The sequence below is a fragment of the Eubalaena glacialis genome, chromosome 3 (assembly GCF_028564815.1).
Source record: "Eubalaena glacialis isolate mEubGla1 chromosome 3, mEubGla1.1.hap2.+ XY, whole genome shotgun sequence".
Taxonomy (NCBI): Eukaryota; Metazoa; Chordata; class Mammalia; order Artiodactyla; family Balaenidae; genus Eubalaena; species Eubalaena glacialis.
In genome coordinates, this window is record NC_083718.1 from 155086675 (window position 1) to 155113900 (window position 27226).

The 27226-nt window shown below is 34.2% G+C and overlaps 1 protein-coding gene across 5 annotated transcripts in view; it reads left to right on the forward strand.

Moving 5' to 3' along the window:
• The window catches only part of SPATA6 (spermatogenesis associated 6), a 140886-nt gene that overhangs the window by 49854 nt on the left and 63806 nt on the right, over positions 1-27226 (forward strand). For 4 of the 5 annotated variants that reach the window (XM_061186608.1, XM_061186609.1, XM_061186611.1 and 1 more), the window contains exons 5-9: positions 774-898; positions 10497-10577; positions 14895-15188; positions 19600-19687; positions 26128-26168. In XM_061186608.1, coding sequence (XP_061042591.1) covers positions 774-898; positions 10497-10577; positions 14895-15188; positions 19600-19687; positions 26128-26168 — 629 coding nt within the window. The remainder of the gene's footprint in view (positions 1-773; positions 899-10496; positions 10578-14894; positions 15189-19599; positions 19688-26127; positions 26169-27226) is intronic. The other variant, XM_061186612.1, reaches the window with a different exon arrangement.

The window sequence follows — 27226 nt, forward strand, 5'->3', positions numbered from 1 at the left end:
AAAATTAACGTCTTTAAGTTTTTGTGATTTTTCTAAACCAATATGCTTTTGCTGATAAAGTAGTTCATTATCTTAGTTTTTGTGTATTGACTGTTATTGGGAATGTAGGGGAATTAAAACTGTACCTGTTTAATAAACAGTACAGATCCCTGCAGTAGGTAGAGTTAAAATCTGAAGGATAGTTTTATTTTTATTATTGATTTCTATGATTATAGAAGACTCTATCTTAAATCCTTATTTTATGTGAGAAATAGGGAACTATATTTTGTTGAAAGCTAGTAGTCTAAAATTTTTGAATATCACATATATACCTAATTCCGGTAACCACAAATTCTATAAAATGTCTATATTTTTTTCAATATGTAACCTAATATCTCATAATGGCAGGTAGAAAAGAATGGAAGATAGAAAAAAAAATTCTGGAGATGGTAATTAAGTTTTATATGTATAAATGTTATGTCAGTTTGATATGTTTAAAAGGATTTTCTTTTCTAGGAACTCATATGTACTTAAAAAGTTTACATGAACATCCCCTTTCTACAAAAGGGGGAGGGAGAATTAGTAGTATGTATGACATTTCTGAATAAGGAAATGTGTTAATTCGCTTAACATAACTTTATTTTAATTTCCCTTTCATAGAAAAAAAATTAAGTCCATGACCCTGAAGCAGGTATTCCATTAAGGCATCAGGCATTATATATTTGTACTTGATGATATTGTTTCTAAATAGCATATTTTGTTATAATTTGAATCATAGGATATCTTTCTTGTAGTGGGTGAAACACTGTCTACATATGATGAGAATACACGAGATTTCATGTTCCCGGGTCCAAATCAAATTTCTGGACACCATGACTCAAACCGCCAGGTTACCATGAGGAGGATTTCTTGCCTTCGCGTAAGTGCTTACTATTTTCTGAATCAAATCGTGATGCAGGATCATTGTCAAAAACCACCACATAGCCCTCAATATCTGAAATGTGAAGACCTAATTCAAAGTTTAATTTAGTTTAAAACATAATTGCTTTATGAAATTATGATGTTATTTTAAACATACTGAAACCTAAATGAAAATACTTTACCAAAATGCATGCATCTACCTTCCAAAATTAACAAGCATTATTTTGCCTTATATTCTTCAGATTTCTCTCCTCTTCTTCTCCCCCTTTCCTCCCCTCCCCACTGTCCCTATGTCTTTGTCTCTCTTTTTATTTTTCTCCCAAAAGAATGGCCAATAAATATTTGAAAACATGCGCAATCCCATTAGCATTTAGGAAAATTCAGATTAAAACAATCATATGATTTCATTTTTATAGCCATAAGATTGGTAAAATTTAATAAATCTGACAAATGTCAAAAGCATGGAAAAATGGAAGCTTGTGTATGTTGCTATGTCATGTAAATTGGAACAACCACAATCCAGGATTATCTAGTCAAGGCCAAGATTCTCATAGCCTATGACCTTCTAGGTATATAGCTTTAAGATGTATTCTGTCTGGCATACTAAGAGCCTTCTTAGGAATGTTCATTTGTAGCATTGTTCATAATAATGAAAAATGGAAATAATTGAAATGTCCATTAGTAGGAGTTTGGATAGAATAATTATTATATGTTCATGTAATGGAAATACGTATTCATACACCTAAAAGTGAAAGCTGCATTAAGTGATAGCCAACTCTCATCTTTTCCTGCAACTTCTTCAGTTTTATTGGATAATTAATAATATTTTTATTCCTGAAAATGCCTTCTGCCTAGAGAGACTGAGTGAAGCCCCTGCTGTTTCAAAGAAGAAAAAAGTGAAAGTTGTCTAGGTTGAAATTATTTGGACAAATATTTTTCACTAACTTTAGGAGATATTGGAGCAGTAAGGAAATTGGGGTGCTACATGAGCCAATATGGTGAATTAAGTAACTTCTCCTGTATTTCCTGTAGGAAATAGCAAATTTCAGCTTGCTGAAAGTATAAAAGTTGACTAGCAAATCTATTAAAATATACCTCCTTTGGGATATTTTCAGTGTCCATTAGCCCAAAAAGTCTTCCAAGAATGTTTCAGGGACTTTCTAGAAGCCTGCAATGAAAAAAATCTGATTTTAAAATTAAAGTTTTTTTAAAAGTAATTTAAAATGCTGTATTATACCAAATTGGCAATATAAACATAAGAATATGGACCATTAACAGGTATTTTTCTTTATTGAATTTGAGTTACTTTCACATATATCAAAAAAGTTTGGATTACTAAGGCAAAAAGTCTATATATATTGTTAAAAGATAAATTGGGACATATTAAAAATTTTGAGTTTATTTGAGCAAAAATTGATTTGATTCAAGCAGCATCCAATCTGGCAGATAGAAAGAAGCTCCAAGGAGCTGTGCAAAATGAAAGATTTTTATATCCAGAAGGGAGCAGGAACAAGGAAATTATACTAGGCCAAAAAGTGTGTTGATTATTGCAAGGTTCCTTTCATTTAGGGGATGGCAGAGGGTCTAATCAGATGGATTACCTAGTGAGTGCTAATCAGGCAATTCCTGATTGACTGGTTTAAAATTCCATTTCTGGGAGAGCCGAAACTGTAATTAATTTAAATCTGTTTGGTGACATGGAGCTTAGCGTAAGCAACTCAATTTTGGGCCTGTTGTTTTTAACAATATAAAAAGTGAGACTTCTGGTGATGATGGTGTGAAGGGGCTGTCAATTACTCTCTCCACACAAGTATAAAACTGGACAAAATTGTCACAAGCCGCAGTTTTAGGGCACTGGAAACTGATCGCAGTTAAGACAATTAAGACAAATTAAGAAGTATCCGTGCTTGAATAGCTGCTAAAACTTTGGGTAAAAATGGCAGAAGTATGTGGTCATCTTGCCTAGGACAACTCTCATACCCTGCATAGCCAGTGAGAATTGTAGCTTCACTAAGCCTGGGGCAAGCTGCAAAAATTAGTAGCTTTGCTACCAGAGAGGTCAGAATCAATTTTGGGCAGTGATACTGTGATTTGTAATAAGAAACATACATTTGGTCTTCTTGCTCCATTCTTGGCACAGAGCTCATAAAACCTTTGGAATTTCCTGTGTTTAAGAGCTATAAAGGTGTCTTTTGTTATGTTAATGAGGAGACTTTTAGAAAGCTCCTTGGGAACTTAAGGATGGGGGCTTGATGCCAGGGGAACCAACCAGGTGATTAGAGGGTTGGAACTTTCAGCCCCACCCCTGAGAAGTAGAGGGGCTGGAGATTGAGTTCAGTCACCAATGGCCACTGATTTAATCTCACGCCTGTGTAATGAAGCGGCTATAAAACCCAAAGGATGGGGTTTGGAGAGCTTCCATGTTGGTGAACATGTGGAGGTACTGGGAGAGTGGCTCACCTGGTGAGGGCACAGAAACTTCTCCCCGCTTCCCACATATCTCACCCTAGACATCTCTTCCATTTGGATGTCATCATATCCTTTTATATAAACTGGTAAACTAAGTAAACTGTCTCCTGAGTTCTTTGAGCAGCTGTAGCAAATTGATCGAACCCAAGGAGGGGGTCATGGGAACCTCTTATTTGTAGCCTGTGGGTGACAACCTGGACTTGTGATTAGCATCTGAAGTCAGATAGGAGCAGTCTTGTGTAACTGAGCCCTTAACCTGTGGGATCTGACGCTGTCTCCAGGTAGTGTCAGAGCTGAGTTAAATTGCAGGACACCCAAATGGTGTCGTAGAGACTTTTCTTGGTGGTGTTGGAAAACCCACACATTGGAATTGGTGTCACAATCATAGGGGCAAATATTTTTCTGTGCCAGCTAAATGTGGTGGATTCGGTTAGAAGCACGTGAGAAAAACCCACAGCTTTGCTAGGCCGATTGCAGTTCCAATCAGAGTGAGCAGCACACCTGCCAGAAAGTTGACAGGAGACCCTGGAAGTAAGGGAGCAATAAAAGGGCTGAGATGAGCTTTCCACTCATTCCTGGCTGACTGAAACTATGCACGTTCAGGGGAGACAGTGGGAGTCCAGCAAAAAAGTGAAAGCCAAGGGAGACTAGAGACCTGCTGTACCTTTGAGTGCATTCCCCAACCCGCACACAGATAATCAACAAAGAGTGGAACCCTGACAGGTTCATTGGATGACCACTAAGCTATGCATACTCAGATGAGACCACTAGAATGAATACAAGAATAAAAAGACATGGCATATATATAAATTGAACAGCAAAATAGCAGTTGTAAATTCAATCATATCAGTTATTGTATTTAAATGTGAGTGGACAACACACTCCAATCAGTAGTTTGCTGTCCTGGCAGGCAACAATGCACCCTTCCTCAGAATTCAGATGATTCTGCATAGACATCTGAGTCTTAGGCTGTCTTTCTGAACCCATCACTGTGGCAAGGATTCAAGTCACATCTGGGGTTAAATCCTGGCACTATCACAGGCTACTACTATCACTATACTATGGAGATAACGTTGTTTGGTGGATTAATGAAAACTTGTAAATGGTTATTTTAGTACCTGGCACATAGAGAATGATCAGTAAATGTTAGTGATATGATGATGGCCGTGGAGATCATGACAAGGTGCTGTTGTTGGTGGCAGTGATGTTAATCAGAATCTGTGACTTTCTCATCTTTGATCTTACCTCTTAGCGCAGATGTTTGTATGTACTTAAATGACTCTTGATTGAATTGAATGAATTACATCTTATTGTAGACTTCATAGAGGAAACTGACATTTCCGATGTGTGATGATTAAATTTATTTTGGTTAGGTTGTGGCTAGATGTTACTGTGAAGGTATTGTGTAGATTTGACTAATATTTACAATCACTTGACTTTAAGTGTAGGAGATTACCCTTGATAATGTAAGTAGACCTCATCCAATTAATTGAAGACCTGACGAGCAAAAACTGAAGTTTCCAAAAGAGTAAGGAATTCTGCCTCAAGACCGTAATATAGAAATCCTGAGTTTCCAGCCTGCTGGCTTGCTTACATATTTCACACTCAAGACTACAGTATCAACTTTGCCTGAGTTTCCAGCCTGCCAGCTTTCCCTGTGGATTTTGGACTTGTCACTCTCACAATTGCATGTACCAATTCCTTAAAATAAATATCTCTCTGTGTATATATTCTGTTAGTTCTGTTTCCCTGAAACCCCAATTGATACACATGGGTTTTGAAAGATCTAAAAATAATGGCTAAAACTCTGAGTATTTACTATATGACCAGCAATATATGGGGAGGGGTAAAGTGATAAGTTGCAGTCCAGGCTGTGGTACTTATAAAATATGTCCACAGATGATTTGACACTCCTCTCTTCCAAAGGCAGAGTTTCTTAAGTATGGACTCTGCTTAGTGACTCTAACAGATACACTGTGGTGAAGTGACAGTTTTAGACTTTGGAGACCAGGTCATTAAATGCACTGTGGCTTCCTCCTTGCTCTCACTCTTCTATCACTCACTCCTGGGGAAGCCAACTGCTATGTGTGAGGACACTCAAGCCTCTGGAGAGGGCAGAAGCTGGGACAGCTTTGCTGGAGTGTGTATGAAAGCTTGAAGAGCCTTGAAGAAACTGTCAGATGAGTGTTTGGAGGAAAATGAGGCAAATGTTATTGGAAATTAGGGGAGAAAGGAGCCCTTGTTATGTAATGGTGTAAAGTTTAGCTGGAATGTGGGATATAGAAAAAAATACCTGATGAGACGGGTGGTCTTTGTAAGGATACTTTCAGACAGAGTATTAGAGGGGCTGTCTGGTTTCTTTTTGCTGCTTATAGCAAAATATAAGAGGAGAGGGAAGCAAAAGGAAAGCCTGTTAATAACACAAAAAGGAGTTGGAACTTACTGTTTTTGAGGATTCTCAGCCTTCCCCAACGGCAAATAATGTTGAAATTAAAGAATGACTTATGAGCAAAAATCATTCTAGGGTGTGTTCAGGAAATTTTGGTCTGATGGTGAAACCAAGGGTGTGACTGTAAAATCCTTTATTAAAATCTCCAAAAGATCCAAGATGTTGCCTCAGAAAACAATTTAATTAAACATAGGTTTTATTTTTTACATTTAAAAAAATTTTTAGTTTTAAAAAATTTTCATACAATTTTTATAATTGAAGTATAGTTGATTTACAATGTTGTGTTAGTTTCAGGTGTACAGCAATGTGATTTAGTTATATATCTACATATATATATATATCTATTTCAGATTCTTTTCCATTATAGGTTATTACAAGATATCGAATATAGTTCCGTGTACTATACAGTAGGTCCTTGTTGTTTATCTATTATATGTATAGTAGTGTGTATCTGCTAATCCCAAACTCCTAATTTGGAAGTTCTGACCAGTGTGAGGTGATACCTCATTGTAGTTTTGATTTGCATTTCTCTAATAATTAGTGATGTTGAGTGTATTTTCGTGTGCCTGATGGCCATCTGTATGTCATCTTTGGATGACATACAGATGGCAGTTTAAGTCTGTTTAGGTCTTCTGCCAATTTTTTGATTGGATTGTTTGTTTTTTGATATTGAGCTATATTGAGCTGTATGAGCCCTTGTTGGTCACATTGTTTGCAAATGTTTTATCCCATTCTGTACATTGTGTTTTCATTTGTTTATGGTTTCCTTTGCCATACAAAAGCTTTTAAGTTTAATTGGGTCCCATTTGTTTAGTTTTGCCTTTATTTCCATTACTCTAGGAGATGGATCCAAAAAAAATAATTGCTGTGATTTATGTAAGAGTGTTCTGCCTATGTTTTTCCTATAGGAGTTTTATAGTATCTGGTCTTACATTTAGGTCTTTAATCCATTTTGAGTTTATTTTTGTATATGGTGTTAGAGAATGTTATAATTTCATTCTTTTACATGTAGCTGTCCAATTTTCCTAGCACCACTTATTGAAGACACTCTTTTCTCCATTGTATATTTTTGTCTCCTTTGTCATAGATTAATTGACCTTGAGTGCATGGGTTTATTTCTGGGCTTTCTATCCTGTTCCATTGATCTATATGTCTGTTTTTATGCCAGTATCATACTGTACTGATTACTGTAGCTTTGTAGTATAGTCAGAAGTCAGAGAGTGTGATTCCTCCAGCTCCATTCTTCTTTCTCAAGATTGTTTTGGTTATTCTGGGTCTTTTGTGTTTCCATACAAATTTTAAAATTATTTGTTATAGTTCTGTGAAAAATGCCAATGGTAATTTGATAGGGATTGCATCGAATCTGTAGATTGCCTTGGTAGTATGGTCATTTTAACAATATTGATTCTTCCAGTCCAAGAACATGGTATATATCTCCATCTGTTTGTGTTGTCTTCAATTTCTTTCAAGAGTGTTTTATAGTTTTCAGAGTACAGGTCTTTTGCCTCCTTAGGTAGGTTTTATTCCTAGGTGTTTTATTCTTTTTGATGCAATGGTAAATGGGATTGGTTCCTTAATTTCCCTCTCTGATAGTTTGTTGTTCATGTATAGAAATGCATCAGATTTTTGTATATTAATTTTGTATCCTGCAACTTTACCAAATTTATTGATGGGCTCTAGTAGTTTTCTAGTGTGTCTTTAAGATTTTCTATGTATAGTATCATGTTATCTGCAGATAGTGAGAGTTTTACTTCTTCCTTCCAATTTGGATTCCTTTTATTTGTTTTTCTTCTCTGATTGCTGTGGCTAGGACTTCCAAAACTATGTTGAATAAAAGTGATGAGAGTGGGCATCCTTGTCTTATTCCTGATCTTAGGGGGAATGCTTTCAGCATTCCTTTTCACCGTTGAGGATGATGTTAGCTGTGGGTTTGTCATATATGACCTTTATTATGTCGAGGTATGTTCCCTCTGTGCCCACTTTCTGGTAGAGTTTTTATCATAAAAAGATGTAGAATTTTATCACATTTTTAAAGGTTACTTTACACTTACAGTTATTATAAAATATTGGGTATATTCCCCGTGTTGTATAATACATCCTTGAGCCTATCTTACACCTAGTAGTTTGTACTTCCCACTTCCCCATCCCTATATTGTCCCTCTCCCCTTTCCATGGTAACCACTAGTTTATTCTCTGTATCTGTGAGTCTGCTTCTTTTTTGTTATATTCACTAGTTTGTTGTATTTTTTTAGATTCCACATATAAGTGATATCATACAATATTTGTCTTTCTCTGTCTGACTTATTTCACTTAGCACAATGCCCTACAAGTCCATCCATGTTGCTGCTAATAGCAAAGTTTTGTTCTTTTTTATGGCTGAGTAGTAGTCTATTGTGTGTGTGTGTATATATATATGTATATACCACATGTTTTTTATCCATTCATCTGTTGATGAACCCTTAGGTTGCTTCCATATCTTGGCAGTTGTAAATAATGCTGCTTCAACATATGTTCTTGAAGATGATTGAAGACCAGCAGAAGCCCTGTAGAGGTGGGTGTGGCTTTTGTCTAAGGAAGTGAACTCCAATTATGTTCACATGAGAACCAAATAAATTTTTAAGAGCATTATATTGGCAGAAGCACCACCAGCGTGGTCTGAAATTGAGAGAGATCTTACAAAATGAAAAGGCTTTGGGACCCCCCAAAATTCTATTGACAGGACCCAAGCTCAGAACACTGTATAGCTCTAAACATTATCTACCTCTTGTTGCAAAGGAATGATAATTCAAAGGATGGAAGCAAGAGCCCAGAGAATGGAGCCAAAAACTATGGATAGTTATTTCTGAGCAGAAATAGGACTAAACTTCTAAGTGAGAAACTTCTAACATTTTCCTGGCTGATTTCAGAATTGCTGTGGACCAGTGATTTCTATTTGCCTCTTGTATTCTCTTTTTTTGAATAGGAATGTCTGTAGTGATTATCCTCTGCCTGCTGCACATGTGTACCTTGAATATATGTGGGGCACATAACTTGTTTCTTTAGTTCATAGGTCTTCTAATTGTGAGGAACTGTATCCTAGAAACTGTATTTAAAGAACCATACCTGAGACAGCTGAATAGCAATTTGATTTAGATGCCAATATCCTGGATTTCAAGCTGAAGTTATAAAAGGATGAGACTTTTCCCCTTTCCTTTCCTTTTCCTTTTCCTTTTTCTTCAGTAGGGCATGAGTTTAGTTTACACATGAGAGGAATTTAATTTGTGGTCAGAGAGTGAACTGTGGTGGTTTAAAAACATGTCCCCCAAATTTTTGATGCTCCTCTGCTAAAAAGGTAGTTTCCTTTGTCCTAGAACATGGGCTGTACTTAGGGGCTCTAATGAATAGAATGTGACAGAAGTGACAGTGTTAGACTTCTGAAATAAGTCATAAAAAGGATTATGTCTTCCTCCTTGCTTTGCTTTGGGAGAACTAGTTACCATGTCATGAGGACACTCAGGCAGTCCTAGGAGAGGTTTGTGTGATAAAGAGCTGAGTTCTCTTGCTAAAAGATAGAAAAGAACTGAGTCCTGCAGCCAACAGCTGTGTGAATCTCAGGAAGCAGATCCTCCAGCCTCAGTCAAGCTTTCAGAAAACTACAGCCCAAACAACATCTTGACTGCAATCTCATGAGAGATTTCAAGCCAGAACCAACTAGTTCAGCCTCTGCCAGATTCCTGACCTTTAGGAACTATGTGAGATAGTATGTACTGATGTTTTAAACTGCTAAGTAATATGCTCTGCAGCAATGGATAACTAACAAGTAAGCATAGAGGACATTATCAATAAAAGTATGTTTGCAGAAAAACAGTCGTCCATTTAATTCATAGGTAGCTCATATTTAACCTTTTTGTAGTGTGTAATGTTCGAAACTTTAAAGTTAGTAGGTCAAAGACTGGGTAAGATATCTGACCTCCAATATATTAGAGTGAAGCTGCCCTGGGCACAGACAATACTGTATCTTTTAGTGTTTTGGTGAATATGTAACTTGTGTGCTTCCAAATATTTTCTCAGGTGCTTTCTGACTGTTCCTTTGAATTTTACTATTTGTCTCTGCTTATCTCAAAACAGTGTTTAAGCTGATGATTGAAATATTGCAAGAAATAGAAACCAGATTCATTCATTCATATATCTGAATGTAAGCTACATTATGGGAAAAACTGTTGGAAGAATTGGTAGAGACTTACCTCTCTTCTGTTTTCAAGAACTGCATACCCAGGAGCTGTGATTTTTTTTTTTTTTGACACGTGGAGACTATGCAAAGTATTTCTGGATTATGTAGTTAAGTACATCTTAATCTGTAAAAGTAAAAAGAGCCAGAATCCATTAAGTATTTTCATATATTTAGGACTTTAATATTATTAAAAATCTTTAAAAAATTGACAGGGAAATACTTGAAAATGAAAAATATCTGAATTTTTCCATAAAAGTGATATAATCACTTGTAAGTGAATCATCAGCAATGAAACTGTTTCTTGATAACATTCAACATTCGTTTGTTGTCTTTATCCTTAATAAGAAATTCAAACTAACAAAGCAGCTGAACCTTGGTAGGTGTTTGTTACTGTAGGTCGTGTTTTCACCAGTAATAATTAGCTTTTTAAAAATTAAAATGTCTACTAATACCCTCTTTCTTCCTCAGGGAATTGCTCCAAAGCTGGAATTTTCTACAACCTCAGTGATTACCGAATGTCTGATAAGTTCAAGGAAGTGCTGCACTCAGGTTAAAATAATTTATTTAAAATGTCTAATGGTTTAATTTATTTGTTCGTATTTATTGGGCATTTGGCAAGCATTATTCTTTTATTTTGGCTACAACTCTTTTCACTTTTTTTGATCAATCTCTAGTTTAAGTAAAACAATTATCATAGGTATTTAGCAGTTTGGTTACATGTTAATAAGTGTGGAAGTGAAAAGCTTGGCATACATGGTAGATGGTATTTTTTTTTTTAATGGAAAGAAATCAGGCTGCCAGAAAGATGTTGGTTTCAAGAAGTTCCACAGAGAACTTAACTGGAGGCTTCTATGAATCTTAAAGAAGTTAAAGTTCAAAGGATATCTTTTTAGCGAATGGGACCAGAGGTTCTCAGGCTGGGATATAGGTGTTAGTGGGTATAGCTTCTTGAGTGTCTCTAATTCCTTAAGGGACTATTGCTTAGTTTGGTGGCTGTTCTAGTGTTATCAGATCAAGAGAAGCTTCGATACTTCAGCCTAATAAGTACCTTCTATGTTTGTAAAAACTGCCTTCAGTAAACTCAGATATCTGGATCTATTATTACATTCTGGTCTAACTTCCTACTGAGTCACCAGGATCATCTTGCTACCCTGACCACAGGTTATCTAATAATGTCTAGGCATCACTCATACATATGTGACTGCATTATGACCAGGTAACAATGGCCAGCCTGTGATGATGAGCCAGTAATATATAAATCCTAGAGGACCCAAACAGGGCAGAACTGGACCTATGGTGGAAAAAGTAGAATGTTAATTTCCTGCATTATCAGTTTCAGAGTGAATTTGCTCAGGGTGGTAACTTGACAAGCTAACAAAGGTAAAATATAATTGTAAGATTATCAAGGGGATCTTTCTTATTTTGTTTAGCAAGACATTTGGTATGTTAGAGTTTGGCCTAATTATTTATCTTTTAAATGCAAGCTGAAACACTGCTACTAGAGATCTAATGATCCATACTTGCCAAATGCAGAGCTGGGTTACTGACTTGTTTGGAGATATGCACTGTGCACGTTTGTAAATTGTCAGAAATGCTTCCTCTGGACTCACAAAAGTTTCCTCTCCACACTGGGGTATGCCTTTACTGGGTGGGTAGAAATTTCTTTTTTTGTCAGGAGTGTAGCATACACACAGAAGAGTACAAACATTCTAAGTGTACAGCTGGTGGAAGATTCCTTACTAAATGTAGAACTGTCACCCCACTAGTAGTTTCACTGGACTAGCATTTTCCGCTGTAAGCTTTTGGCTAACTTGCTATTTCAATGTTTGTCATTTGTTCTTTGTTGAACAGAGATGTGAGAGAATAGGGTTTGGTGTTATTAAGAAAATATTCTTGAGAATCAGACAGATTTGGGTTCAAGTTCCTCAAAAGACTGGTTTAAAGATTAAATTAGAGAATATATGTGTCTGCACATAACATATAATTAATAAATTTTGTGGCTGTTACTGAGGTTATTAGTTTTTTAATTAAGATAATTGAGATATAGAAGACATAGATGAAATATAAGATGAAGACATTGTCTGGTAGGCACAACAGAGTATACACTTTTACATTAAAATTCTGATTGGTAACAGCCAGAATTTTAATCTTATTTGATCTTATTTGAGAACATGCTAAATCCACTTTTTTCCCAAGTGGATATTAGTTACAATTAAAATTTTAATGGCTATAAAACAGCATTTTCAGGTTCAAATACAGTTTAAGAATTAGACAAACCATTTTTGGTTTTTAAGAGAGGAGTGAGTGAAATAAACTCTTTAAAATCATTTAGGTTTATAAATATTTATAATGATCTTTATTCCTTTTGGCACATTATTTTCAAACTTTTTGTCACAATTGATGTTTTGCCACCAATTGAATGGACTGAAAAAAATAAATATATTATTGGGATTTTCTGGAATATATCTAGTTTTCTATGTAGTCTCTTTTACCTACTGCAAAGTAGAATTTATTAGTAAATAGTTAAATATTACTAGCAACTTTATTAATATGTTTGATAATCTATATCAGGTAGCTTTTGCTGTGTAACAAGCCACACTAACTTAGTAACTTAAAATAAGATGTTTCTCACAGTTGTGTGGATTGGCTGGGTGATTCTTTTGGTCTGGGCTGCCTAGGCTAGGGCTGAGTGGTCTAGGAGGGCTTCATTTGCATGTCTGGCAGCTGGCTGACTTCTTGGTGTGAGAGGGACTTTACATTCCTGGTGTTTGGCTTGATTTCAGCTGGGGTGATGGCCACAGACTCTCATCATCTAGCAGGCTAATTTCAGCTCATTCACATGTGGCAGGAAGGTTTTCTGGAGTAAAAGAAGACTAGCACTTTTCAAGTCTCCTTTTGTCACAAGTGCTATTGTCCTCGTGGCCGATGTAGGGAGCCATTTTGTATAAAACAGTATGAAACAGTCACTATTTTAAGTTTTATTGAGCATTAATAGGATGCATTAAGGATTGATTAGGTTAGAAAGTATGAATCTGTGGTAGATACAGCACCGTTTCTAACTTCCTCTAGTGGTATTCAGCATTCAAAAGCTGTAATCAAAAAAGAAGATGGAGTTCCTTTCAGTTTGGTATAAACAAGAGGTGGGCAAGAAGGAACTTTACAGCATTGCTGAAATAGGTGATGATGGGTTCATCGGGTCTAAAGGTAAGAGATCCTAGAAATGTATGAAGATCTGGGGGAAAGAGATCTAGGGGCTGAGGGAGATGAGGAGGACAAGTAACAGATTCAGTGAAAATAAAAGAAGTAGGTTGAGGAAAAGGTTTGGTCAGCAAGGGGTTTTCAGAGTTTAGGGTGCAATGGATCTGTATAGTGTTAAAATCTAAGATGAAGTAGAAAAAGACAGTTAAAGCTCAGAAAGAGAAAGTCTAAGTTCTTGGAAAGATTCATTGCTTGAACATTTTATTAAACCTCAAAGGTTCTTTTCATGTGTTAATAATGCTGCTTCTGTGAGTCAGTGTGATGTCATAGAGATGGGTGAAATGGGATGAAAAATTCTGAATTACTTGTTGAAGTCATTGAACAAGGTGGGAGAAGGTCCAGGAGCATAACAAGAGCTAGAGAAGAAAGAAAGATGATGAAATAATCTGATGCTGCTGGTCTGTATGAAACTTGTGAACTTATTTTTCTAATCAGGAAAATATGTTTTCTTGTTTTCCTATTTTCTTTCCTGTTTATCTACTTTAAAAAATATTTGACTCTTCTCCTATTTCACAGTTGTATTTTATTTACTTAGAAATAGATACCCTTAGCAAGTAGGGAGGGGGATTGAGAAAGTAGAGAAGAGGGGAGGTAGGATTGGTGGGTTTTTAATGTGATAAATTTAGGAGGACATTCAAAGATTCTCAACTGTCCATTTTCTCTAATATTGGAAAGCTTAAAAATCTAGACAAAGCTTGAAGAGGTCTTAAATTATTTACTTGTAATCCAACTTTTTTAAGGCAGAGACTATTTGAATAAAGTATCCTAATAACACAAAAAAATTAGAAATATCATTTGTTTTTAAAATTTTAGAGTGTTAGCCAGTTTTACTAGAAGACAGAGTACTAGTCATTAAAGTTTGTAACGTGTCTTTTGTACATTTTTACTTTTATAAAAATACAGAATTAAGATGTTATGGTTATCTGTCATTGAATTGTAAAGTTTTAGTTTGGAAGAGATCTTAAAAAAAATCCTAATCACCTTGTATAATCCAAATTATACATTTTATGAAAATACGTATAAAGCTTTTCTTCAGATTTTCACATTGTGCAAATGTATGTAATCATAATAGTATGAATGAAACGTATAGTTTTCTCCATAAAGATTTTATAATCAACTAATTAGACATGTGTGTTGCTAAGATTACTAAACAAACCCTCTTAAATTATATAGCCAATTATTTCAATACATAATTATAAATGATAAACCAATGTTTGCATTAGTTTTTTAGTATACTGAAAAATAATTTGTTTTACTTTTTTCTTAGATTTTTCAAATGATTAAATATTGGGCTTTAACTTTCTTAAAGTACTTGTTATACTTAAGAAGTATGGTACAGTATATTTTATTAACTACTAGACAGAGTTATTATTTAGGAGGATATGGATTTGACTTCCCTCAGGATCTACATGGATAAGAGAGACTGATCTAGTTGGCTTTGATAGACTATATGTGCCTTAAATTACTTTTTAAGGTTTTTTTCTACCTGTAGTTACATATATATATATAGATAGATAGATAGATATATGTATATGGTTTACCCAAGGGTCATAATATGTATAAAATATATCTCTCCTGACCAAATGAATTTTTTTTTTTTATGTTTAGGATAAATTTATTCACCATACGGCTCCAGTTGAAAAATCACACGGCAGACTGCAAACCAGAACACCAAGGTCACAAAAGAAAAAATCCAAGTCACCTGAGAGAAATAAATATTGCATAAATGCAAAAAACTACGAACAGCCTACAATTTCTTCAAAATCACACTCTCCATCTCCTTACACAAAAAGACGCATGTGTGAGCTATCTGAAGACACTAGGCGGCGGCTGGCGCATTTAAATCTGGGCCCCTATGAATTCAAAAAAGAAACAGATAAACCTCCATTTGTGATTAGACATGTATGTGTTCTCTGAAACATTTCCATTTGAAACTGATCTAATCTGTTCTTCCACTAAAATATTATTCTCAAATTTCTTTCAACTTCTAGCTTATATTAATAATTTTCTTTCCTGAACTGTTAGCCTAGCAATCTAAAATGGAAAATTAACTTGATTAAAGAACATTCTTTTGCAGCCTTTAAACCTGACAGAGATCAAGCTCCATTATGAATGCCATGTTAAATCCTCTCAGTAGCCGTTTCCTTTCCTCTCATACAGTGGACCGTGTAATAACTTTACAAATTAAACTGAGATGTAATTGACATTAGTTCTAAAATGGCAGAGTAGGGAATTAAAAGAGGACAAAGTTTTCTTTGTGGAAAGGAAGACACCCTCCTCCCCCAGCCTTTTAAAAAATTATAATGGAAAAGTCAGTTTCTCTTGAAATTATGTCCCTTGGATAAACCTTATATAATGGATCTTTGAAGTAAATCTTTATTTGATGGGAAGAGGAAGGCCTTTGAAAGAAAGAGTTAACTTCAAGGGTAACGTAGTTTCTAATCTTTCTATATGGAAGCCTGTTTTGATATGGTTTGAGTTTAGAGCTTGTGTACATATGATAGTCAAATAGACTCTGGCTAATTTTAAGGGTCTATAATCAGAATATTTAATAAAAGACTTTCTCAGAATCTTCATAATTTCTTTAATTTTTATCAAAATATTTTACCTTAAAAGTATTTCTTTAAGTAAAGCTTGCAAATTAATAAAAAATGCTTTATATAATAATAAACTTGAAGATTTAAGTGCCTATAGAAGCAAAATAACTTTTTGGGATGTCTATAAAGCACTTTCTGACTTTAATGTGTCTAATGCATTTTTTTCCAAATTTTAAAACGTAAATATCAATGCAAACATGTAAACATGCTCCTTTGATGGTCGAATAGCTTTTTTAACATACACCACCTAAAAGTTCAGATTTTCTTTGTGATACCTTTTTAAAAAAATTTAGCTGTGCCTTAAGCAATATTTCATTCCATTTTCATATTTTGACTATGAATCCTTTATTATTTTAGCCTAAGTAATGGATTTTTTATTGTAAAAAAGAAAATTTATAATATAATGGGCACTTTTAAATGATAATATTTTATTGAGATTATTGTGATTATGCTTGTCTTATTCCTATAGAACTTGTTTATAGGTTCTGGTCACATTTTTTTGTTGTTTGAACAATATCCAGATATGTTTACTTGCTTGTTTGACGGCAGTTTCAGAATGCCTTTAATTCTGTTTGCTCATAATTGCAAATTAAATTGAAAAGAAAGGACATGCTAAATTCTAATCTGAAGGAATATTAGCATTTTAATTAAAATGCCTATGTACAAAGATAACCAGGAATATTTTGAGTGTTAGCCACATAAAAGTTGCTTAGGGAAATAACTGCTCTTAAAATGTTTATTATTATTTTCATGTCACTGTTCAAAATAGAATAATTTTAATAATGCTTGGTATAAATCTTCACATTTTTATTTAAATGATTTCCCCTTCAGCTTTCCATTGAACAGAAAGAAATACATACTTCTAAGCTTATAGTTAGAAAATTGCTTATATTATTGTATAGGACTAGATTTTTTCCAACTGTATTTATAAATGTATGCCTCTCTTGGCCCCATAGGCATTCATGATTTTAAAAGCACTTAACAAAATTGGTAACCAAACAAAATTTTAATTTGATACATGAATATGCAAAATGTAATACGTTTAGGAAAGACATTCTAATTTTACAAACACTGTATAAAAAGTAATCTTAAAGAATAAGAAGCTGTTTCAAGAATCTAACTAGTACTCTCCCAAACTGGCACAACCATCCTATAAGAGTTAAACTGCATTCTTTGCTTTTTTATTTATGCAGAATAGGATTTTTTTCTATTGTGGTAAAATATTCATAACATAAAATTTACCATTTCAGCCATTTTAAAGTGTATAATTCAGTGACATCAAATATATTCATATTGTGGTGCAACTGTCACCACTATCTAGTTCCAGAACTTTTTCATCGCCCTAAGTGGAAACCCCATGCTCATTAAGCATTCACTCCCCATTTCTTTCCCCAGCCCCTGGCAGCCACTAATCTGCTCACTATCTCTATGGACGTACAGTGTTTGGCTTTTTGTGTCTTTTTTCATTTCGCACAGTGTTTTCTAGTTTCATCCATGTTGTAGCATGTATCAGTACTTGATTCTTTTTATGACTGAATAATCCATTGTACATTTTGTTTATCCATTAATCTGTTGATGGACATTTGGGTTTTCAACTTTTAGTTATGTGAATAGTACTTCTATGAACATTCATACGCAAGTTTTTGTTTGAATACCTGTTTTAATTCCCAACTGCTTTAATACCTAGGAGTGGAATTGCTGGGCCATATGGTAATTCTATGTTTAACTTCTTGAGGAATTGCCAAACTGTTTCCCACAGTGGTTGCTCCATTTTGTTTCCACCAGCAATGTGTGGTGGTTCCAATTTATCCACATTCTCGCTAACATTCTCATTTTGTTTTGTTTTATTTTTATTGTAGCCATCCTGAGGGGTGTGGAGTGGTATCTCATTATGGTTTTGATTTGCATTTCCCTAATGACTAATGATGATGAGCATCTTTTCACGTGCTTGTTGCCATTTGCATATCTTCTTTGGAGAAATGTCTATTCAAATCCTTTGCCCATTTTTAATTGAGTTGTTTGCCTTTTTGTTGAATTCAGTTGTAAGTTTTCTGTTATATATTTAGGATTCTAGATCCTTATCAGTTATATGATATGCAAATATTTTTTCTCATTCTGTGGATTGTCTTTTCACATTCCTTTTTTTAAAGTTAAATTTTAAAAAATTGTGGTAAAATATGCACAATATAAAATAAAACTTACTATTTTAACCATTTTTAAGTGTACATTTTAAAGTGTACACATTAAGTACATTAACATTGTGTAATCATCACCACCGTCTATCTCCAGAACATTTTTCATCTTGCTAAACTGAAACTCTGTACCCGTTAAACAATAACTCCCCATTCCTCTTTCCCTTCAGCCCCTGGCAACTACCATTCTACTTTTTGTCTCTATGAATTTGACTATTTTGGGTACCTCATATAAGTGCTACCTAATATATACAATATTTGTCAATTTGTGAATTGCTTGTTTCACTTAGCATAAAGTCATCAAGGTTAACTCATGTTATAGCATGTGTCAGAATTTTCTTCCTTATTACGGCTGCATAATCTTTTACATGTATATACCATATTTTGTTTATTCATTCATCTGTTGATGGACACAGGTTGCTTCTACCTTTTGGCTGTTGTGAATAATACTGCTGTGAAAATAGTATAGAAATATCTATTCAGGGCCCTGCTTTCAATTCTTTTGGGTGTATACCCAGGAGTGGAATTGCTGGATCATATGACAATCCTATTTTGAGTTTTTTGAGGAGCCACTATGCTGTTTTCCATAGTGGCTGCACCAATTTACATTCCTACCAAGATTGCACAAGCGGTTCAATTTCTCCGTATCCTTGTCAACACTTGTTATTTTCTGCTTTTTTGATAATGGCCATCCTGATGGGGGTAAACTAGAATTTTGATTTGTACTTCCTTTATGATTAGTGATGTTGAATGGTTTTCCATGTGCTTATTGGTCATTTGTATATCTTTTGGAGAAATATCTTCTTAAGTCCTTTGCCCAACTTTTAATTTTTTTAGATTGAGTTTTAGATGTTTCTTTATATGTTCTGGATATTAATGCCTTTTCAGATAATGATTTGCAAATATTTTCTCCTACTACATGGGTTGCCTTTTCACTTTCTTGATATTGTCCTTTTATGTACAAAGTTTTTAATTTTGGTAAGTAGAGCTGTCTTTTTTGCACAGATTTATATCATTCTGACTTTTTTGTTTGTTAGAAAATGTGGATAACTGTTAATATCTTTTATTACTATACTCAGAATGCTGACTCCTGAACACAGCCAAGTAAAGATACTAAATTCAAAATCTATATGCTAAGGAGATAAGTAGTAAATGGTTAAACTTGTTTTTTAAATGTGGCAAAGTAAGATTTCCCTTTTTTTAACTTTGTAATAGGAAGCAAACTAGGCAATAAAGTAATGGACATTTCAACTGTAAATCTGTTCGTTTTAGAGTGGATTCAAAATATAATTAAAAATTTCAGGAGTTTACCTTAAATTTTATTTAAAAACAAACAGCAAAATACTCGGCTAAGCTCTGATCTTGGAACATCCTTGAACTGTATAGGCAGTATCATGTTAACTTGATGATAAATTATCTATTATCTATTATCTATTATCTATGTACTTCAATTGATTTTCTGACACCATGAGACTGAAAAAAATATTCAAGCTCTTTTTTACATTGAAATCTTCCTTATTCTAGGTTGATCCCCCAAGTCCCAGGGCTGATGCTTTATTTGGATCTTCTGGCAGAGACTGTGAAAGAGATGGATGGTCCAGGCTGCACAATGGTAAGCTACAAGTTATCTCTCTTCATCTGTTTTAGTTCTCTTGGCTACATGCAAGTCTTTATCTTGGCATCAATTAATAAAAACAGAATCTTTGCTGTATTGGAAAATATGGTATAATGCCACTTTTTACAACTTGTGGGACACCCATGTCGGTACTCTCTAAAAATAATAGAATTTCTGTGCTGCTATAAACCATCTTCATCTTTGAGATTCAAAGCACATATTAGCATATTAAAGACTATGATACCTTTTAGTAAAAAAAAAAAAAAACCTTTTATTTTGTTTTGCTCAACAATTTCTAAATTTATTTGACCATGAAACCTTTTCCTCTCCATAACATATATTACTTACTTTATGGAACAGGCTTTGGGAAACACCGTTGTAAAAAGAGTTCAGCTTTATAGGTTTTGGACATACATTTACACATATATTTGAATACCTTCTCTACCACTTATTTATAAACTGGGCATTCATTTTTTTTTTTTTTAAACTGTGCATTCTTGAACAAATCACTTTAACTACTCTGATAATCAGTTAATTTATTGAAGAATGAAGATAACATGATAAATATTACCATGTAAAATGCTCTAGCACACAGGACACTTAATAAATATCAGCTGTCAAAATAATACTTATTATTTATATTTCTGGGAAGATAACATCCTTTAGGTTTAGTTTATAATATTTTTTTTTCATTTTTAGGCCTGGTCCTGATGGTTAGATAAGTTGTTTCTTAAGTTCAATATGAAGATGATTTTTATGAAGAAGATTAAATAGTATTTTATAATTAGAGATATGTAAGTGTTAATATCTGTAGACATTAGCTAGTCAGTTCACCAAGTATTCACCAGCAGCCTTTAAGTTAATTTACTGCACACTAAAAAAAAGGCATAGAAAAATGAGAGTGAAAAAATACAATCAACATGTAGCGAGCTCTGATGCTAGTGTATAATCTGTCTGTTTTTAAAAATTGGGGTTTGAAACATTCTTATCTGAGAACATGAAGAGTTTGTGCTCACTTATTTTGCTTTTTCAGCACTAACTGGGAGATAAATGGGGTGATCAATAAGTCTTTCATACTCAGAATAGCAGATTATATAAAATTAGGAACAGATGTTATACTCTTGGACTTTCCCCTCCAAGGGATGTTCCCCATCCAACAGATGTTTCCCCCTTGGACTAAATTTATAGACATAGAGTAAATAAGCTTTCAGAACCAGAAAATTGAAAACAGCTTCAATATACACATTTCTTTGGAAGATGTTTTTAGAATGCACTTAAATGTCTGATTTCCCTTGACAATTATTATGTATTTGCCAGCAGAACTGTTATAGTTTCTAGTAACTTCTAATCAAAACAGCCAGCTGCCTGTGTAGAGGTACAATCAGAGAGGTCAGTAATGAGGTGCTTTTTTTTCTTTTTAATTTGACATAATTTCAGACTTACAGAAAGTTGAGATAGTACAAAGAATTCCCCTACACCTTTTACTCAGAGTCCACAAATATTAATATTTGCTTTTCCCTCTTCCTCTCTCTCTTCCTCCTCCCTGCCTCCATCTCTGTATAAGTGTCTGTGTATAAACTTTTCTTGACAAGGACATTGCCATGGGCTGAATTGTGTCCCTCAAAGTTCATATGTTGAAACACTAACCCCCCAGTGATGGTATCTGGAGACGGGTCATTACCTTTGGGAGGTAATTAGGTGTAGATGAGTTTATGGAGTGGGGTCCTCATGATAGGATTAGTGCCCTTATAAGAAGAGACACCAGAGGTCTTGCTTTCTCTCTCTGTCATGTAAGGACACAGCCAAAAGGCAGCCATCCTCAAGCCAGAATGAGAGCTCTCACTGGAACCTGGCTGTGCTGGCACCCACATCTCAGACTTCCAGCCTCTAGAACTATGAGAAATAAATGTCTGTGGTTTAAGCCACCTAGACTATGGTAGATGACAGCCTGAAGAAACTAATACAGTTGTTTTCTTAATGTGATACAAGTATCAAAACAGGAAATTAATGATATAATGTTAACTAAGCTATAAACCTAAGTCATATTTTGCCACTTGTTCTAATAATATCTTTATAGCAAAAGAAATTCCACAACATACATAAGGTTCAGTTGCCATGTCTCTTTAGTTTTCTTTAATATGGATCAGTTTCTTAGTCTTTCTTTGTGTTTAATGATGTGATAATTTTGAAGAATAAAGGCCAGTTTTTTAATAGATCTCCCTCAATTTAGGTTTGTTTGATTTTTTTTTCCTCATGATTAGATTTATTCATTTTCCCCCAGAATACAACAGAAGTGATGTATTACTCTCAGTGCATCATGTCAGGATGTATGTGATGTTGCTTTGTTACTGGTGATGTTAATTTGCTCACTTGATTAAGATGGTGTCTGCTCGGTTTCTCCAGCATAAAGGTGCTATTTTCTTCCTTCCCTTTGTAATTATGGGAAGATTGAGACTATGTAATTCTCTTCGACTTCGACCCTTTTAGCATACATTGATGATTCTTGCCCAAAACCATTTATTACAGTGATGTTTACCAAATCTTTTTTTTAAATTCCATTTTTCTTTATACATTTATTATTTGCCTTTTACTATAAAGAGTTTTCCCTTCTCATTTCTCTAATTTTAATGCCCCTATTCTTTGGACTACTTTTTTTTTTTTTTTTTCTGGTTGGCAATTGAGCAATTGTGCTTTGGGTTCTTATCAGCTATTTACATACATATGTGAATTTCTTATGATAGAATCTCTTACACATAGTGAATTTTCACTTATGACCATCTTTAATGAAAATTCTTCTTGAGCATTTTCTTACCAAATTATCTTGCCTAATAATTCTTAAGTTCCTGTAGGTTACCATTTTCACCAGCATTGATTTATTTAGTCCTCATAATAATGTGAAGATGGATGTAACTATATTTGATCGGGAAGAGTGACAGAGTCTTAGAGAGGTTACGTGATATGTTGGAGAGCTACAGAATAGCCGTGTACAGTGTAGAACCCAGGTCTTCTAACCCCAACTTCCTTTCTTTTCCACCACTCTCCTACCACTTTTCCTACTTTCATTTAGGTGTATTTTTTTAAATAAAATTTTCAAATTTTCTGTCTGGAATTTCCTTGATATATAATTCTAATTGTAATTTGTGCAGTCCTTTTGAAGAAACTCAGTATCTCTTACACCTCAAGAATATATGGAAGCTTTATCCAATCATTTGTGCATTTTAAAGAGGAAATCAAGAGCAACATCCTGGCCTTTTTAAAATTTGCTCAGGATTTAGGAAAGATATTAGACTCTGTATCCCCCTTGGAGGAAACGTCTCTTATTCTCTTCATTTGAAGATTCTGTCATGAGTTTCAATTCTACACAAGACTGTAATCTTTTATGAGCTTCTACTAGTCCCTTTGTTAGATGGTTATTATTTTTATGTCAAATAAATTGGAAATAACATCCCAAATCCTAATAGGTCATATCTTGAGTAGATAGCAATAAATGGTAATATTTTAATCTTTTCTGAATAAATGCATGTAGTCATCATGTATATACTTATCAGCAAAATATCTCATTTGTTTGTGTGCCTCCTTGTTTTACAGAGTGTCATTTTTAGGAACTCCTTTTTTAGTTTCTTTAATTCTCTATTATTTATAAAACATTTTTAACAGCTTTATTGAGGTATAATTTATATATCATAAAATTCACTTGTTATAAGTTTACAATTAAATAATTTTTAATAAATTTGCACAGTTGTGAAATCACTAATATCTATTTTTAGAATAAAAGGAGAGAGAGAGCATGAGTGAATGAGTGAGCACACCAGAGCTCAAGTGCAAGATCTGACTGTCTCTTCTTATAAGGGCACTCTTTCCATTATGAGCCCCCACCCTCATGACCTCATCTAACCCTAATTACCACCTAAGTGTCTCATTTCCAAATACCATCACTTTGAGGGGTAAGGCTTCAACATATGAATTTTGGGAGGACACAAGTATTCAGTTTGTAACACTGATTTCATGAGATTATTGGAGAATCAAATAATAACTTATATTATTGTGTTTTCTGCTAGCCACTATTCTAAATGCTTAATATTTCATTGATTAATTACTCACTGTAACCTCAAGAATTTTAGATGCTATTGTTTATCCTCATTTTACAGATGAAGAAATCTGAGATTTAAGGAAGTAGAGTAAGTTGTTCCAGGTCGTGCACGCACGCGCGCGCGCGCACACACACACACACACACACGATCTAAATTAGCTCTTTTTCTTCATACTTTTCTTAAGTGTGACCCATTCATTAAGTCCCAGCTCAACTTTTTCCTCCTTTAGGAAGTTTTTCCTGATGGCCTTCAACTTTGAGAGATCGATCTCTGATATGACTTTTTAATAGCATTAATTGCCTATACCATTCTGATTTAGCCTGTTCTTTTATGCTGCTGTTATTCAACTTCGTATAACTTAACTAAAGTAAATTATAAGCATTTCACGACCATGGGCCGTGACTTTTATCTCCTCTATCTCCTGCATTTAGAATATAGTTAAGTACCTAATTGTTGGTAAAGGTGATTAAATGTGAACATTAGGAAACCTCAGATCAAAGTAATAGCTTAATTTATAAAAGTGAAAGAAAATTATATAAATATGTCTGAATTAGGATAAGTTTATAAATGGTTTGTGGAGAGCAGAAGACATTCCTGTGTTTTAATATATTGATATTTTGAATTTTACATTAGCTACCAGAAAGAATATATATTATGTATAGAAATTATTACCTTAATTTTCAAAGTTAGCATGTTTGGAGAATTAGACTCAGTGTGTCCTTATCATTCTTTTATTTCTTCTGCTACTTGTGGCCATGTTGTACATTAGACTTTACAGAAGAGGAGTTAGGTTGGGAGTTAGTTTTATTTTGAATTTTGAAAAGCAGTTGAAGTAAGTTGGATCTTACTGAATTAAATGGTGAAGTTGACCTTATGTGAAAGACATTAGTGTTTCAGCTACCCTCTATAATGGCTCAGGACACTTGGAGAACAAACATCTTGTGCTATAAATGAAAGCTAATTGACTAAATATAGACTATCCTGGGTCTCTATCCATATAGCATTTTTTTTTCTTTACAAGGTGGTTTGGGAAGGTAAAATATAGAATGTTAGAATGTTTTTGACTGGAATGTATTAGTAAAGAAGTAGAATTGCAAATTATGGTTCTGATTTTCTTGTCTATCAATATAACAGAGATTATAATACTTAAAACTTGACTCCTTCAAGTAATGAGTAAAACCCCAAATCTGCATCTACAATGTAGTGGTCTTTGTCTTAGGGAGAGATTTGGAATAGCTTTATAGTCCACTGCTGTAGATGCTATGCTAGGTACTTGTATAAATTGTATAATTTAATCATCACTATAACTCTCTGAGGTAAGGTAAGCATTGTCTTCATACTCTTAAAATGAGGAATGAAAAACAGATTAATTGTATAACTTGACCAAACTAACATGTATGATAAGTGGTGGAAGTTGAACCTGGCCTTGTTTGACTTAGAATTCAATAGTAATGATGTTGATAATGCTGTTAGTAATAATAGTTAACATTTATTGTATTGCCTTACATGTAATATCTAATGTAATCTTTAAAACAATATTATGAAAGAGGTACATTAGACCAGTGGTCCCCAGCCTTTTTGGCACCAGGGACTGGTTTCGTGGAAGACAGTTTTTCCACCGGGGGGGTGGTGGTGGGGTGCGGAAGGGGAATGGTTCAGGCGGTAATGGGGAGCAGTAGGGAGTGGCAGATGAAGCTTTGCTCACTCACCGCTGCTCACCCCTCCTGCTGTGCAGCCTGGTTCCTAACAGGCCAAGAACCGGCACCAGTCTGTGGCCTGGGGCTTGGGGACCCCTGCATTAGAAAATTGAGGAATCTGAGACTTAGAAAGATTAGATGAACTGTAATGCACATCTGTTTGTCAGCAAGATCTGTACACTACGGGACAGTATGCTTCCGCCCTCTAAAGCTGGTCCTGTTTCCATTACACTCACTTAATTCATGCATGGACTCCAAGATTAGGAACACATGTAGTTTGGCAGTATCTATCAAATCTATATATTCAAATTACATTTCATCATAAACTGGTTTGTCAATTAAAAATTATCCATTTCATGTAGACAAATTGGTTTATCAACTAAAAATTAATCTGGCCTGTATCAGATATCTCCTACTCTAATGAAAATACTATTTGAAATCACTTAATTGCTGAAGAACTGATACAGATTTTAACTTGTTGCTTATCATCTTTGTAACATTGCTGAAGGATTTTTAAGATATTTCTGAAAACTGCTGTATGGATTATAATCATAGAAACAGAGTGATTGTAGGAAAAATCAAAGATGAAGACAAATTTCTTCTTTTTGATAGGAAATATTTATAGTTTCTTTTGTACATCCTTTTTTAGATCATTCTCATCTTGGCTGCTACCGACCCAAGGATTATAAGGTATGTAGTATAAATTGCAGAACAATAATTATCCTGGCTTTCAGATTAGAGCATTAGTAAATTTCTTATATGTTTGGTCAGATATTATCATATTCATTTAGTCAAGAAATTTACAAACAATAATTGCCATATTATGGAATGTCATTATTTTGTCTATATTGTCAGGTGGTAGGATAGACTTTTCATTGAGTGTCTTGCTACAAATGTTTTGTGACTTTTGATTGTTCATTACTTGTTTGTGTATATGTATATGTGTGTGTGTGTGTGTCTGTGAGAGAGAGACAGAGACAGAGAGAAATTGGTTGCTACTTTTAGTGATACCTCACACAGTAGTATTTCTGAATTTCAGTCATTCGTAGAGCATCCTCATAATTTTTACAATACCTGCATGTAATTTATGCTGTCTTTTAAAAATTCACCTTGTTTTTATTTATTTCACCAGTGTAAATGAAAAATCAGTATCATATACTTTAAATGGATGATAGCCTTAAAAATACAGCAAAAACAAAACAATGTTACTAAATTCTGGCTAGAAAACTATTGTTTTCCAAAGGCTCTGAGACATGTTCTCTTTTTCTTAAAATGAGATAAGCAATGATAGACAGGTATAGGAGACATACCAATAGCTAACTGAAGATTTCTGATTGAAAGAGAATTGAAAAGAAAATATATTTTTTCTTTTGGGATTCAGTATCTTTTAGTGTATGTCCATGTGCTATGTAAAATAATCTTGTGTATCATCTAAATTCATTTTGGGTACCATACTAAGTTATCTGCTATACCACTAGTAGTTCATGTTCTACATTTTGAGAAGTACTGCCCCAGAGTTTTTCTTTTCTGTCCCTAAGTGTAAGCTTCTTAATAAGAAGAGGCATCATAGTTGTGAAAACAAAACAAAACAAAAAACATAGCTTTCCTTATAGTACCTTTGTTTATTTACTTGAAAACAATTTATCCCATGCTTACTGGCACTGAACAGCATAGCTCTTTGCCATGCTTTGATTGTGATAAAAGAAATATGGAACAGTTAAGTAACAAGCCAAGGCACCGTGTGAATA